Raw genomic sequence first — 15,211 nt, forward strand, 5'->3', positions numbered from 1 at the left:
AGGACACAAAGCTTAGTTAGATTTTAGAATTCACATAGTCTGTCAGGAAGTTTCAGTTAGATTTTGTCTACCATTGTGTTTCAATTAATTTCATTGCACCAAGGATGGCTTGAAGGGGAGGGGGGGGGGGGGGCTGGTGAGAGCATACAGGAAAAAAAAAAGTAAAAGAAACTTTGCCTAAGAGAGGCTTTGGTGAAATTCCTAGAAGATGAAGAAACTCTTAGAACTTTTTAATGGAAACAGAAGCTGCCATCAGTTGCACAGGAGGACTCGGAAATATTGATGCCAGACTATTTGTTAACTGACGAACGGCTGACTACATTACTGCCATTCCAGAACCCAGTATACTGAAGGACCTTCTGAAGAGAGGTGAGGCAAAGACAAAAGCTGCAAAATGATTTCACAACTAAGGCACATATGGATAGTCTGCATTATTGAAAGAAGACCAAGAAGAGATGGAATAGTGTGGTCCTTAATTCTTCAAACATCTAATGGAAAAAATATTAGTCGGGCTGTGCAGCTGATCATACCACTTGAGACTCTCAGTCACGGTGCAGATGTTGAAGACAATACATAAATAGTCTGTTTATTATTCACCTCTGTAATGTAACAAATTTGGCTGTGGAAGTAATAATAAAGCTCCAATAAAATACATATTTGATCCTGTGCATTAATCTGAGTCATTTAACAGTGGCTGAAGAATTAGACTGATTCCATAATTTGAGGACAGAGACATTACAGGCCACAGAGAAGGGAAGGAGAATGTCAATAATCTTGGTGAGGCTGTGCATAGTGTGCAAGAGGAACAAACGCAAGTAAAGGAGGGTGTAATGGAGAAAATAAAAACTATCCAGGATGCAAAATAGACTGTTTATCACAGACTGAACAAGTTTGAAAATGCTGTAGTTGCAGTAGTGACTGGGAATTGACTTTCAGCAAAATTAAATAATGATTTAGGCAGAAGTTTAATGTGTGGGGACTGAGGCCTCTATTTGGCTAAGTTTTGAACTGACCTCATTGAGAAATCTCAGCAGGAACTAAATAAATAAATAAATCATAATTGCATTCAAAGATAAATCTTGGTCTGGGTGACAAGAAAAAGTTGGGACTTGAACTTTTGAGTTCTCTTCCATATGGAATGATATGGAAATATAGGAACTTTGCAGAATGGCATCTGAATAAAGCTCAAAACCTAACTTCACATATTCTAGACTTAAACTCTGTAAGGCACCATATGGTGTGTGGCAAATGTTACTTCTGGTACCACTATCATTTCCCTCCTTTCCCATTCCGTTTGAGAATGTTGGATAGGAATAACAGATGTTAGTAAGCCTCTGTGTCAGCTCTAATTCCTCTGATTTTTTTCATCATGATCATTTCACAAGATATACCTGAGAAGATGTAATATGTTACCTGACACAGGTGCAGTGTACACTTTTGGAATTTCAGCATGTGCCACTGGAGCCTGGTGAGCATCTCTCTATTGCTCTCATACTTTCTATATGCATCCATGATGAAAACATGGTGCTCTTTGCTGGACCTTTTGTATCTCCTTTATTAATAATATCTGGTAATGATGCTAAATTGAACAGTAGTACTTGAGAACCTGTTGAATGGTATTACGTAAGCCACAACCTTCATGGCTTAGTTGGATTAAAGCAAATAATAATACGTTTATTACAGTTCAGAATACAAGATTATAATACTACACAAAATTATAAATTGTACGTATTGTGGTTTGCGTAGTCACTTATTGACCATGCCCTTTTGACAGAGTTTTATATGGTAACATTTCCATATTCAATGACAGTTTACACTCATACATTGTGTTTGGTTCATGATATGATGTGTTGGAAATTAGATGGGGAAACCATGGACTGTTGTCCTGGTGATCACACGTCTCATCTCAAAGTTTTCCTTTGTCCATGTTTGGTCAATCATGGCATCTGTGCAGTAAAATTCTCGAGGTATGTCTTCCCTTTTTTCTTTCAATGTTTTTAGTAGGCATTCTGAAGCACTGGTGTTGAGTAGCATCAGGTTTTTCCACAGGTCTTCAGTGGATGAGGATTCCATTGCCAACAGGTATAAAAGCCTGGATTGTATTGTTTTGGACACTCCGATCACTTTCCTTATATAGATCACTTTTATTCTTTCTAGTATCATTAGATTTTTCACTGTGAGATGTGATCTGATGATTTATATGCCCTACGTCAGTATTGGCGAGACTTTGGCTCTGAATAATGCTATTGCTGTCTCTAGTCTGAGGGATCTAATATGTTATGTTCCATGAATAGTCATTATTGCTTGCATTGCTTTATCTGTTATATGTTTTTTGCAACATTTTGCACTTGTTTGCATTGTGACCCTTAGATACTTGAAGTCTGGTGCGATTTTCTGTTTTCTCTCCCATATGAAGACCTCAGCCGATGCAGGTGTTCTTCCTCCACTTCTGAGCACCATCATTTCTGTTTTTTTGCCACATTTATTTTGAAGCAGTGTTCAGTGCGCCAATCTTCCACATTGTTGTGCATTGTCTATTGGTTTGTTATTTGTTGTAGCTTTGCAATGCCCTTTGAGCCTATTACAATATCATCTGCATATGCATATAAGGCTACACCCTCTCTTTGTGGCATTATTACAATTTCTTCAGCTGCCAGGATAAAGAACAGAGGACTCAGTGGGTCTGCCTGAAGTACTCTGTTTGTTTGGAGTATTGGCTCTGATAGGGAGATGTTATCTGAGATCCTTATTTCATTCCATCTCAGTACTCCACTTATGATTCATGTCCATATGTTGTTTTCACTTCCCGTATGCCCTTTGGTAGGAGCTCTGTTGTGACCAGAATTGATCTTCCTTTCAGAAATACCATTTGGCTTTCACCCAGATGTTCATAATTTGTTTACTTTATTCTTTCCATTATTATTATTTTTTTTAATATTTTGAAAGGTAAGTTTCCTAGTGCTATGCCTCTGTATTTGCTAGGGCTCTTGGGGTCTCCTTTCCCTTTATATAGCACTTTTGTTATTGATTTTCTCTGCTGTTCTGGAATGGAGGCTGTTTCTATGCACGTATTGTAGAGTTTTGTCCACATTGCCTTTAGTGTTTGGGATGCGTCATTTAAATATGCACTATGCACTTTTCAAGACCTGCAGCTTTTTTGTTGTTGCTTGGCACTGTTAATGGCACCTTTGACCTCTTCTGTGGCCAATGGGACCCATTCCATAGTTGTTTGTGGCAATGTCTCATTTTTGCCCACTAGTCTTTTAGTCCCTTCTTGTACAGTATGTTTTTGAAGTGCAGCTCCCATTATTTCATATTGACATAATGCGTTTCTGCTTGTTTTTGGTGGTTTAGTGCAATATAGGGGTCTCTTGAGGTTTCTTCCATTAGTTTCTTTCCTTCTGTTTCCCAAAATCTTCTCTCTTTTTTTTATTTTTGAGTTTTCTCATGTCATTTTTCAGCATAAGTAATGAGGAATATAGGGTTCTCTGTGCACTCTTCTAGTTGGTGTAGGCTTTCTAGAATATCTTTCCTTGGCCTTTAACACAAGGTGTCAAAACATTATTTTGCTACTCTTTTGTTCCTGGGATTGGTGGCTTGTCTTAGGAGTTCTTGTAATGCTTCTGTTGCTTCCTCTAGTGTGCATTGTCTATTAGCATTTCAATTTGTTCTATGTCATCTGATTTTGCTTCCACTTTCCCAATGTCTATTGTTTTGAAAGTGCTTGTTTCTCCTTTTCGTGTGCTTTTTGCCTATCTCCTTGGATACTTGCATGTGGTTTGCAGTCCAGAGAGGTATTATATTGCCCCTTGTTGGTTCTATTAGGAATACAATGTCTGTTGTGCTTTTGTCATTGTGGTAAATGTATGTAGGTTTGTCGGGATTGTTTATTAGGATAAAGCCTTCTTCCCACAACTTTTCCTCTATTATTTTTGTTTTGTAGTTTTGTGTATCCATTCTGCAGTAAAGGCAGTATGATGGTTTATCATATGTACTCTGATCAGCTGGCCTATTTCATTCATTCATATTGTTCGGTTGGAAGTATGCTGATATTATTGTAATGTGTATCAGTCCTGTCAGGAATGTATGTTCCTATTTAATCACCTTGTATTGCTTGTAGATGAGTGCAGTAAACTTCCAGGAAGGTCTTTAAGGTTCCCACAGCTCCTACATTCTCCTTTTTTTTTTCTTTTCTTTTTTTCGCAGTGTTCTTGTGTCTTATTAAAGAGAGATCCCTCTGTTTTGGTGAAAAAAACGAGGACTGTGAAAGCATCTGACCATAATTCCTGCTGCAATTCAGTTTTGCCAAATCTAAGTTGTGAAAGAGGATGCCTACTTAAAAGGAATTCGTATTATTGTTGTTTGGTAGTTTGTCACATTTTATGATCCCTGTGATTCCTTTCTTATTGAGAAATTGTTTTACTGAATCTGATGTTGTCTCAAATTTCAGCCGTTGTATGCAGAGCCAGGCTGTCTTATCTGCAGCTTGTATATTTGCATATCATGGTCCAATACCAATCAATGTCTCATGTTGCTTAGCTGATCTTCTCTCTCTTCTGCAGGTAACTTTGTTCCATTGTTCTTTGTTTCCATTCATTTCTGTTTCTTGATCTCGTGTCACATTTCTTGTTATGAGTGTTTCATCTTCATTCGTGTGAAACACGTTTTCTGTTTCCCTCTCTCTGCTGTTGTGCCTTTGTTGTGGTTTTGGTGTATTTAGTCTTGTATTTTCAATTTCTTCCTGTTGCAGAATCTTTACAATGTTTACGAAATCCTTCATCATGAGGCTTATGTTCTGCGTAACTTTTTCTTTAATTTTTCCTCTAGTATTGTATCAGTGGTCAAGAGGCTAGCTGGTTGCTGTAGTTACAGGCTGTCCTGCTAAGTGTCGATATGTGATGGTTGCCGCTCTCAGTTTCTTGTATCGAGTGAACGAGTGGCACCACTTGTCCCACAATGCTGCAGTCTTTCCCCTCTGTCTGGGGGTTGCTAACCCTACTTTTTGAGATTGTGTTGTCTTTATTTTAGTGTTTTCCATGATCGCATCCAGTTTTATTACACTGAAACATTCTCTCAAGGTACTCACTTCCGTAAATAGGTCATCTTTCATCCCTTTCTTGGATTATCCTGTACTATCCACCAAATTTATCAAACTTTGTAGTGCTCACTTATCACTTTTGTCTACTGTGTCTGCCATTTTAACCTAGAAAATAGGAGAGGACTTTAATATCAGTATTACATCTCACAGTAAGAAATTAATGGGACAGGATCAGTCTAAGGTTTCCAATCTGTTGGATTTTTGAGAACAATTAGATATCATCATAGTACTGCAGGCTCAAGTTGGGACACAATGCCGAAATCCATATGCTTCCCAACACCCACGAGCTTAGCAACTGCAGACCAGGCACTGGGGCAGTAACCAGCATTTCAAGACTTTAAGCAGTGCCTGGCCACGTACATGATCTCACCAGCAGCAAGACCTATCTTGTCACATAATAGGGCTGCCACCTGGCCAGCTGGGCATATTGCTACAGCTCAGCTTCAAATAGGCATCCACTGTGTGCCAGCTGCTGCTGTGAGGCCACTGACGGTCTTCCGACAGGACTATGAGCCAAGGGTCCTGCCACTGACAGATGGGCCGAGGGTTGAATTGTCTCCCTCCTAGTATGAGCTGTCGAGTGCGGGGACACGGCATAACAATGCCGGCCTACTACATCTGACGCGACACTGCCAAAGGGTGCCAACAGTGCGAGGTGTTGGCACTGCTGGGGCAGCAGTTACTGTTGCCCTCGTGACACTGCTTGCTGCCACTGTGGGCCACAAGATCAGTGCCTGACCGTGCCGCGGAAATAGAGTAGCACAGGTCGACGTCAGGCTGTGCCACCAGATGAGAGCATGCATCTGTAACTGCTGTAGTTTGTTGGAGTAATAAAGGAGTTTATATGCACATTATCTGTCTTGGTGCAGCCACCTTCTCCTCATACTGGCCTCTTGTAGCCCTTGCCAACTCACTGAACACACAACGCCCATTTGTGTCTGAGCCATTACCATTTTTGACAACTAGAAGAATGGCTCTTCCAATGCCTCACTCCTGCACCGTGGGTTGTTATATCTGTTGTTACTGGACTTGTTGTATTTCCACTGTCCTGTTTTTCATAATGTTGGGTGTTGACTCACTTCTTATACCTAAGAGAGACCCAAGGGATGAGACAATGATACCAGTTGTGTGTAAACAATGTAATTTGCTGGGTTATATGGCTCCTTGCACTGAGTCACTCAGTGTGTTGTGTTGGGAATGTTGAGGGAAATACATATCACCAGCCAGTGCAGGGAAAGTGTGTGGTTGACACTAGGGAGGCTGTGGTTGCCAGGGAAGTATAAGCCAGTGTAGATAGAAGACGATTGTAGGCATAGTTTGTTGTACATAGCGGAGTAGGAATTTAGTAGTCTGTACTAGTGTATATGATAAGTCTATACAAAGCGGAGTGCAGCTGTATATACAAAAAATTTTTATCTGTGTTTTGTCTTATTAATTACGTGGGGTAGATGTGAATGTACAAGTGAAGCAGAGAAAATGCTTGTTTTTCACTTGTGAATAACTGAAACCTGGTTTTATTTATAAAAAAGCTTGCATTAAGTAATAATACTTTTATTGCCTTTTTTGAAATCTATATACATTAATTAGGTTTGGAATTTAATGTCATTGAGATGATGTCCTCCTTGTTGGACACAAATTTGAACCCTCTACGAATAAATCAAAGTCTACCACCTGCTTTACCCATGACTGAGCCTGTGTGATCATGCCACTTCATATCATCTTCATCTACATCTGTATCTACACATATACTCTTTAAACCAACGTGAAGTGCATAGGCAAGGGTATGTCCCATTGTACCAGTTATTAGGGTTTCTTCGTGTTCCATTCACGAATGGAGTGTGGGAAGAATGATTGATTGAATGTCTCTGTGCAAGCAGTAATTATTCTAATCTTATCCTCACAATCCTATGTGAGTGATACATAGGTGGTTGTAGTATACATCTAGAGTGATCATTTAAAGCTGGTTCTTGAAACTTTGTTAGTAGACTTTTTTGGAATTGTTTGTGTCTATCTTCAATGGACTTCCAGTTCAAGTCTTTCAGTATCTCTGTGACACTCTCACATGGATTAAACAATCTTGTGACCACTCATACTGCCCTTCTCTGTATATGTCTGTCCTATCTGGTATGGGTCCCAAACACTTCAGAAATTTGTAAGCAATCTCCTTTGTAGACCGATTGCACTTCCCCAGTGTTGTACCAATAAACCGAAGTCTACCATCTCCTTTACCCACAACTGAACCCATGTAATCATTCCGTTTCATATCCCTACAAAGTGTTACACCCAGGTATCGATATGAGTTGGCTGATTCCAACAGTGACTCACTGATATTACAGTCATAGGATACTATGTTTCTTTCGTTTTGTGAAGTGCAAAATTTTACATTTCTGAACATTTAGAGTAAGTTGCCACTCTCTGCACCACATTGAAATCTTATCAAGATCTGATTGAATATTTATGTAGCTTTTTTCAGATAGCACTTCATTATAGATAACTGCACCTTCTGCAAAAAGCCTGACTGTACTATTAATTTTGTCTGCAAGGTCGTTAACCTCTAGAGTCCTGAAGGTTGGTCCGAAGTCTGATTTTATTTAAACTGATATTCACAAGTGATAAGGACACAAATAAGTCAAAAATACAGAGAACAATTTTATTTTCATTTTTACATATATTTTCCAGATGGTATCATATGTGATATCTGCAGTCTATGTCAATACAAAGTAATACACATGAGTGTTACAACAAAATTATTCTTAACATATAAAATAATTCTATCTTTGTGTGAGAAAATCTGGAGCGTTGCACTATATGGTGAAAGCATGCTGAAAGTTATCAGAAAGAGAAAGCAGAACTGGATTGGAAATTGTTTGAAGAGGGACTGTTTATTGAAGGAAGGAATAGAAGGAATGGTTGAGGGAAAAAGGGGAAGAGGAAAAAGAAGATATCAAATACTGTACAATATCAAAGGAGACAAATATTCAGAAATGAAAAGACTGGCTATGGACAGACAAAAGTGGAAGAGGCTTAACTCACGACAAGACCTGCCGTAAGGCAGAATACCATACCACCACTGTGTGAGAAAAGTAACATAGTTCAAATTCATTTCTTGTGAAAAAGAGCAAAACAATTTCTTTCAGAGGTAAAGCACAGAAACATTTGAAATGTACTACATCGTACAAAGTTAGACCTCTACAACCCTCTAACCTGCATTTTGATCTATTTTTCTGTATGTTGTCCATAATCTGAGAAAAGTGCTTAGCATGTGCCCTGAATGGCAAAGATGGTAAAGCTTCTGGTGCTCTTGCCCAATTTGCTGATGGCCCTTCATCACCACCACCCTCATCATCATCATTGCTTGAGTCTGATCTTTGTTCATTTTGTGGCTCACCATAGAAAACAAGATTTTGTGCAACATCAAGCTTGATATTGCATGATATCTTTTCTCATAAATTCATTGCTTTACGTTGCTTGCCTATATTCTAGCCAAGCTGCTGCAACAGCAAAATCTTTGAAGTAGTGGATCACGCGTACTGTCCATTAGTTAGTTCTGCTTCTAATTGGATATTTTCCCCACTACTCTTTCCAGGAGATCCACACCACCCATATATTTGTCATATTTGGTAACTGCATTTGGCCTATGAATTCGGACATAAACCTTATCTTTCTTTGACCAATGTTGAATTTGACAGTGGGATGAACACCAAAAGCAGAAGATGCAACATAAATAGGTTTATTGTCAAACCATTTCATTGCAGCTATTTTTTTATCACTCCTTACAACCTGATCAAAAGAACCTGTGCCCTCCCTTTTCATATCTAAATCTCTCTTGAAATTTACAGTTTTTGGAAGATGATTAGCCATGATAGTTCCAATTGCTAAGATTGGCCCATGAGTTAGGAGACTATCTAAAAAGGGGACAGATGTGAAATATCTGTCAATGTATATTAATGACCCAGGTGGCAAGGAATCTGAAAGCTTTAGAACAACATGCCCTCCAATATGAAGGTTGTCAGGTACTGGAATTTTTACAGACGTGATATCTTTACCCTTTCCTTGGTATAGCAAAAAGTCAAGTGGTATACCGTTGGATGTAGCTAGCACAAAGTCCTTCAAGCCAACTGGGTGAGGTTCACCCCTAACATACTGACCTGTTCTTACTTGACCTGTAAACGGTATCATCTGCTCATCTATACATGCATGAGTTAGTCAGGATTGATTTCGAAATGCATTTCTTAGTCTGTCAAGGAGTCGTCGTACCTTCCAATAACTGTCACTTCGTTTGGTTTTCTCTAATACAGTGTTGTCATTAACTAGTTTCAGATTATATCTTTTCAGGTAAAACCTGTCACTGCTAATTGTATCTGCAGTCGGTGGATAGCGTGTTCGCCTTTCCCAACACATTCTCAATCTAGGGAACCCCAGTAATGCAATCTGCATACTAACCCCCCCAAAACTTTCATAATTCTGCTCCAATACAGTCCATTGACTTTCCTGTTAGTGTAACATGACATAAATTTATATAATAAGCCAGATCATCAAACAATGTTTGGTCAATATATTGCGTGAAATATTCAAATGGTGACTTCACAGTCAGAATATCAGGTGTTGCAAATTCTGATACTTCAGGATTAAACCTAGAAATTAAAGTAAAATAACATAAATCTTTGCAAACTATATGTTAAATATGCCATACAAATTTGTATCTTGCAACTACGTACTCTGTCGTGTGTCTCCATTTTGTACCTCTGTGTTGGCTCTCACTCAAAGGTACTCCATTGTAATCTGATTTGGATGATGACCCATCAGCTGCTGGAGTTTGTGATCTGACAGCTATATCAAACTCATTTTCTTCTCCAGACAGCTCAAATTCAGAAATATTTGGATCTTCCATTGCCAAAAGTACCGCTATTTCTTCATCAGTTAGCCCTACAGCAGGGAAGAATGGGATTATGGGTTCATTATTTTCATTAAAGTAATACAATAAATACCCAATATATTTTCATGTAAGGGAAACACATAATTTAATACAGGATAACGACAGCAAGCATAAGCAAATTAAACAAAAAGTGAAGAAACAAAGACTCGCGCCACTGTAACTAAGTTAACAATGACAGGAGATTTATAGTAATAGAGTCCCGAGGTATCGGATGATACCTGCAATTAAGTGGAACATTTTGTTCTTGAAGAGTAGTTTCTCAGTTCGGATATTGTCACGTAGAAGAAGGTGTAATTAGATGAATGACGAACACTAACTTCGCTGAACAAAGGTTTATTCAGCACTTGCACATACAAGAGTGTGGAGCGAACTGCCTCCAGCCAGAACACATACGGTATATATACAGTTACAGAACATTCCAGTGCAATGATTCTTGACATTTGTGGATACTTCTAGAATGTACTCGAAGAATATAGAAATTAAAATTTTGCAGTTCAGGTGAGTTTTGAACTCATGACCCTCCATGCAACAGTCTAGTATCATAACTACTACACCATGGTGACTGTGCTACTCAGCTTCTTCTGCGACAATATTTATTTGCAGGCTACATGAAACATTTGTGAATATAAATATGCTTCTAAATGTGTGAAATTGCTAAAGATAAGAATATTTACCTTTTCTAATTCGTGACATGGTGCATGCTTGTTGATGGCGTGAAGAAATTTAAACAAATGATGCGCTGAATACATACTCTGTGATACCGGCAGGCGCTCTCACTAAAGTGGTCGGAAAACGCGTAAAAATTTTTTAGACTAGAGGTATCACATATGATATCTACGGACACTAGAGGTTAATATAATACATGTAGAGCAAGAGTTCTGACACAGCCCTCTAGGACATACCCAAAGTTACTTCTACCTCTGACGATGACTCTCCATCTGAGATAACATGCTGTGTTCTCCCTATCAAAGAGGTCCTCAGTCCAGTCACAAATTTCAAATGATACCCCATATGCCCTGCACTTTTGACAATAAGCATAAGTGTGGTCCTGAGTCAAATGCTTTTCAGAAACCAAGAAACATTTGATCTACCTGGTTGCCTTGATCCAAAGCTTTCAGTATCCCATGTAAGAAAAATGCAAGTTGGGTTTCATATGAATACTTGTTTTGTAAATAAAACTGCCTTTTGCTGCTGCTGGCAAGCAGGAAAAGGCAGTTTTATTCACAAAACAAGTATTTATATGCTTACTGAGGAGGATGGCCACACAAACAAACTTGGGTTTCATATGATCCATGTTTTCGAAATCCCTGCTGGTTGGTATTGAGGAGGTCGTTCTGTTCATGATACCTCATTATGTTTGAGCTCAGGATATGTTCTAAGATTCTGCAACAAATCAATGTCAAGAATACTGGACAGTAGTTTTGTGGATCACTACTACTATCCTTCCTGTAGATGGATGTGACCTGTGCCTTTTTCCCAAGAACTGGGCATGATTTTTTGTTAGAGGGATCTACAATAGATTGTAGCTAGAAGAGGGGCTAACTCAGCTGCAAATTCGGTATAGAATCTGACAGGGATTCTGTTGGGGCTTGGAGCTGTGTTCAATTTTTAATGATTTCAGCTATTTCTCATCACCACTGACACAAATATTTACTTCATTCATCTTTTCAGTGGTACGAGGATTAAATTGGAGCAATTCTCCTAAGTTTTCCTGTGTAAAGGAACATTTGAAAACAGCATTAAGTGTTTGAACTTTTGCTTTGCTACCCTCAATTTCAGTTCTTGTCTCATCCGCTGGGGACTGGACACTAACTTTGGTGCCACTAACGGCCTTTACATATGACCAGAATTTATTTGGGTTCTGTGAAAGATCACTTGACAATATTCTGCTACGGTAGTCACTGAAGGCATCATGTATTGCTCTCTTGACAGTCAAATGTGTTTCATTCAGCATCTCCCTATTTATAGCCCAATGCTTTGTTTTACACTTATTATGCAGTAATGTCTGTTTCTTTAGAGGCTTCTTTACAGTGACTGAATACCATGCAGATTCCCTCCCATTATGAACTGTTCTACTGGGTACATATCTATTTAATGCATGGTCAACTATTCTTTTAAATTTGAGCCATATTTCATCTACATGCTCCTGCCCTATGCTGAAAGTTTCAAATTCCTCATTGAGATATGACACTACTAATTTTTATCTAGTTTACTGAACATACAAGGGTGAGTCAAATGAAAACCTTAAATTTGTAATAACCAATCGAAATTTCGCGCCGTTATCCTGTAAGTTACTAAGCGGGCTACAAACAGCGTGCAGAATGGCCTGTAGGTGGCAGCATAGTGCAGATGCACACATACCGTCGCAGTATCGGTATAAATATGGCCACCCCACTTGTGACTTGCACCAGGGGAGAACAGTGTTCTGTTATTCGGTTTTTGCGTAGTGAAGGTGTGAAACCTATTGAAATTCATTGACGAATGAAGGTTCAGTATGGTGATGCATGTTTGTCACAGCAGCAAGTCTACTAATGGAGTAGGAAGTTCGCAAATGGTGTGACTTCAAGGGGAAAATGCTCCTCGTCCAGGTCAAGCACAACGAGTTTTGACTCCACAGAACATTGCAGCAGTTGAAGCCATAGTGAAGGAAAACCACTGAGTGACACTAAATGACATTGCAGCATGTTTACAGATTAGTCATGGGTCAGCACACCACATTGTGCATGATGTGCTCCAGTTTCACAAAGTGTCTGCAAGATGGGTGCCATGGCAGCTGACTCCTGAAATGAGAGAACAACATGTTGATGCTTGTGGAGAACTTCTTCGGCACTTTCAATGAGAAGGTGATGGCTTCCTTGCACGAATCATTACTGGAGACGAAACATGGGTTCACTTTCACCAACTGGAAACTAAGAGAGCAAGCAAGGAGTAGCACCATTCCTCATCACCAAAACCAAAGAAGTTTCAAACAGAACCATCAGCAGGGAAGGTTATGCTGACTCTCTTTAGGGACAAAAAAAGGCGTCATTTTAGGAGTATTACATGCCTAGAGCGACCACTGTCACCAGTGCATCATACACAGATCTCCTACAAAATCATCTGTGGCCTGCAATCAAATCAAAGTGACGTGGATTGCTGTCAGCAGGTGACCTTTTGCAACATGACAATGCAAGGCCCCACACTGCTCGTACAACAGTTGCAACAATCACAGACCTGCATTTTTTAGTGTCTTCCTCATCCACCATACTCACCAGATCTTGCCCCCAAGTGATTTTTATATGTTTGGACCACTCAAAGACGCAATGGGAGGAAAGAAGTTCAGTTCTGATGAAGAGGTACACCACTCGGTGCACGAGTGGTTGCGCGGACTACCAAAAGAATTTTTTTCAAAGGGAATTTATGCACTTTGTAAGTGCTGGAGGACTTGCATTGAGTGTGGGAGAGATTATGTTGAGAAGTGATACAGCTTTGTACCACTTATGCACAATAAATAATATTTTAAAAAAATGTTTAAGGTTTTCATTTGAATCGCCCTCGAATATCATTCTGCTTGTTTTAGTTGCCCTTTGTACTTTGTAAATCATTGTTACCACAACCGCATCATGGTCACTGATAGCAGTTTCGATATGGACATCTGCAAAGTGGTCAGGTATATTTGTTGCCATTAGATCAAATATATTTCCGTCATGAGTGAGGTTCCTAACTACCTGTTCTAGACGGTTTTCAGAGAAGGCATTTAGTAATGTTTCACAGGATGTCTTATCATGCCCATGCCACTTACCCTTTTGCATTTGCCTCCTCTAGACACAAGACAAAACAGATTTCTCCAAAATAGGTGAAGTGAACCCCACTGAATCAGTTTCAGTGAAAGACAGCACCTCAAACTTGTTGGTTAGGGGGATCTGTACAATACCTTGAGTCCCCTCTGGTCCTCATCCACCCTGTACAGGACCTCTAGATCTACCATTGACATGCCACTCGCAGTGAGGTGGATGAGTAATGATAGATCCTGTACTTTCTGTAGAGGAGACAGGATCCACAGGAAAGGATACTACTTGAGGTACACCTCTGGTACTAGTATCACAAGTACACGACTCTCAGGAGCTCTTCCAACACACTGATTCACAGCAGCTTCCATTATCGTTTGATAGTACTCAGGGCAATTTCCAGCTTCTTATGAATGACAACCAAGGTCACTGATTGTGTGAGGCTTGCCCACCTCTTTATTTCAAGTAGCCCCACAAAAAAAAGTCACATATCGATAGATCGGGTGAGTGTGGGGGCCAAGGAACATCACCATATTGTGAAATGACATGTCCTGGGAACATATGTTGAACCACTTCCATGGATGCTTTTGCTGTGTGAGCCGTGGCACCATCGTGTTGGAATCACACATTTATCATGTTCACTTTGCGGCTTTCAAGGAATGTACACAGAAAGTTGTTTAAACATTTTGCCGCAGCAAGCTGGTTTCACAATAACTGTGGTACGTTTTTCTTCAGAAAAGTAAAATCCAACAATCTCTATCTTGGAGGTGCCACACCACAGTGACTTTTGAGCTGTGGAGAGGTTTTTGGTGTAGTTCATGCAGGTTCTCCGACACCCGGTACTGACAGTTCTGTACACTAACATAACCATTTAGGTGAAAATGGGCTTCATCACTCATGAATACTGGGACATCTGCATCTTCCATAAGAATAGCATCCATTACGCAACAAAATCTATGTACTGCACAAAATCTGTTTCACACAGCTGCTAGGCAATCAGTATTTTGTATGGGTTAGATCTGAAATCGACATGTAAGATGCGGTGAAGTGACATACCCAGCAAGACAGCCTGTCACCCAGTGGATCATTTTCGACTAACAATAACTGCCATTCTCATTCTGTCTACATTTTCTGGATTTCATACTGTATGGCGAAGACCAGGTGGTTTCTTTTTCATCACGCATCCAGTACTTCTAAATGCTGCAACCCATTGGAATACAGTATTCTGATCAGGAACAGCATCTTGACATACAATATTAAACTTTCAATGGAATAGACTTTGAACTTTGACCACAGAATCATTGTTTCTAAAGAACTGCTCAACAGCGAACACACGATGCTCTGTGCTGCCTAGCAACTGAAATTGCATAGTCCGAGCTGGCTGCCAATGACTGCCCATGATCAATATCT

At 39.6% G+C, this 15,211-nt stretch overlaps 1 protein-coding gene across 1 annotated transcript; it reads right to left on the reverse strand.

Moving 5' to 3' along the window:
- Positions 1 to 8,886: 8,886 nt before the first annotated feature.
- Positions 8,887 to 10,783, reverse strand: LOC124613130. Its single transcript, XM_047141747.1, has 3 exons — positions 10,709 to 10,783; positions 9,817 to 10,024; positions 8,887 to 9,732 (listed from the first exon to the last, which is right to left on the reverse strand). Exons 1-3 carry the CDS (start codon positions 10,725 to 10,727, stop codon positions 9,555 to 9,557), a joined length of 405 nt encoding a protein of 134 aa, XP_046997703.1. The 5' UTR covers positions 10,728 to 10,783; the 3' UTR covers positions 8,887 to 9,554.
- Between the last annotated feature and the right edge of the window lie 4,428 nt (positions 10,784 to 15,211).

Source organism: Schistocerca americana, chromosome 4 (genome assembly GCF_021461395.2).
Source record: "Schistocerca americana isolate TAMUIC-IGC-003095 chromosome 4, iqSchAmer2.1, whole genome shotgun sequence".
NCBI lineage: Eukaryota > Metazoa > Arthropoda > Insecta > Orthoptera > Acrididae > Schistocerca > Schistocerca americana.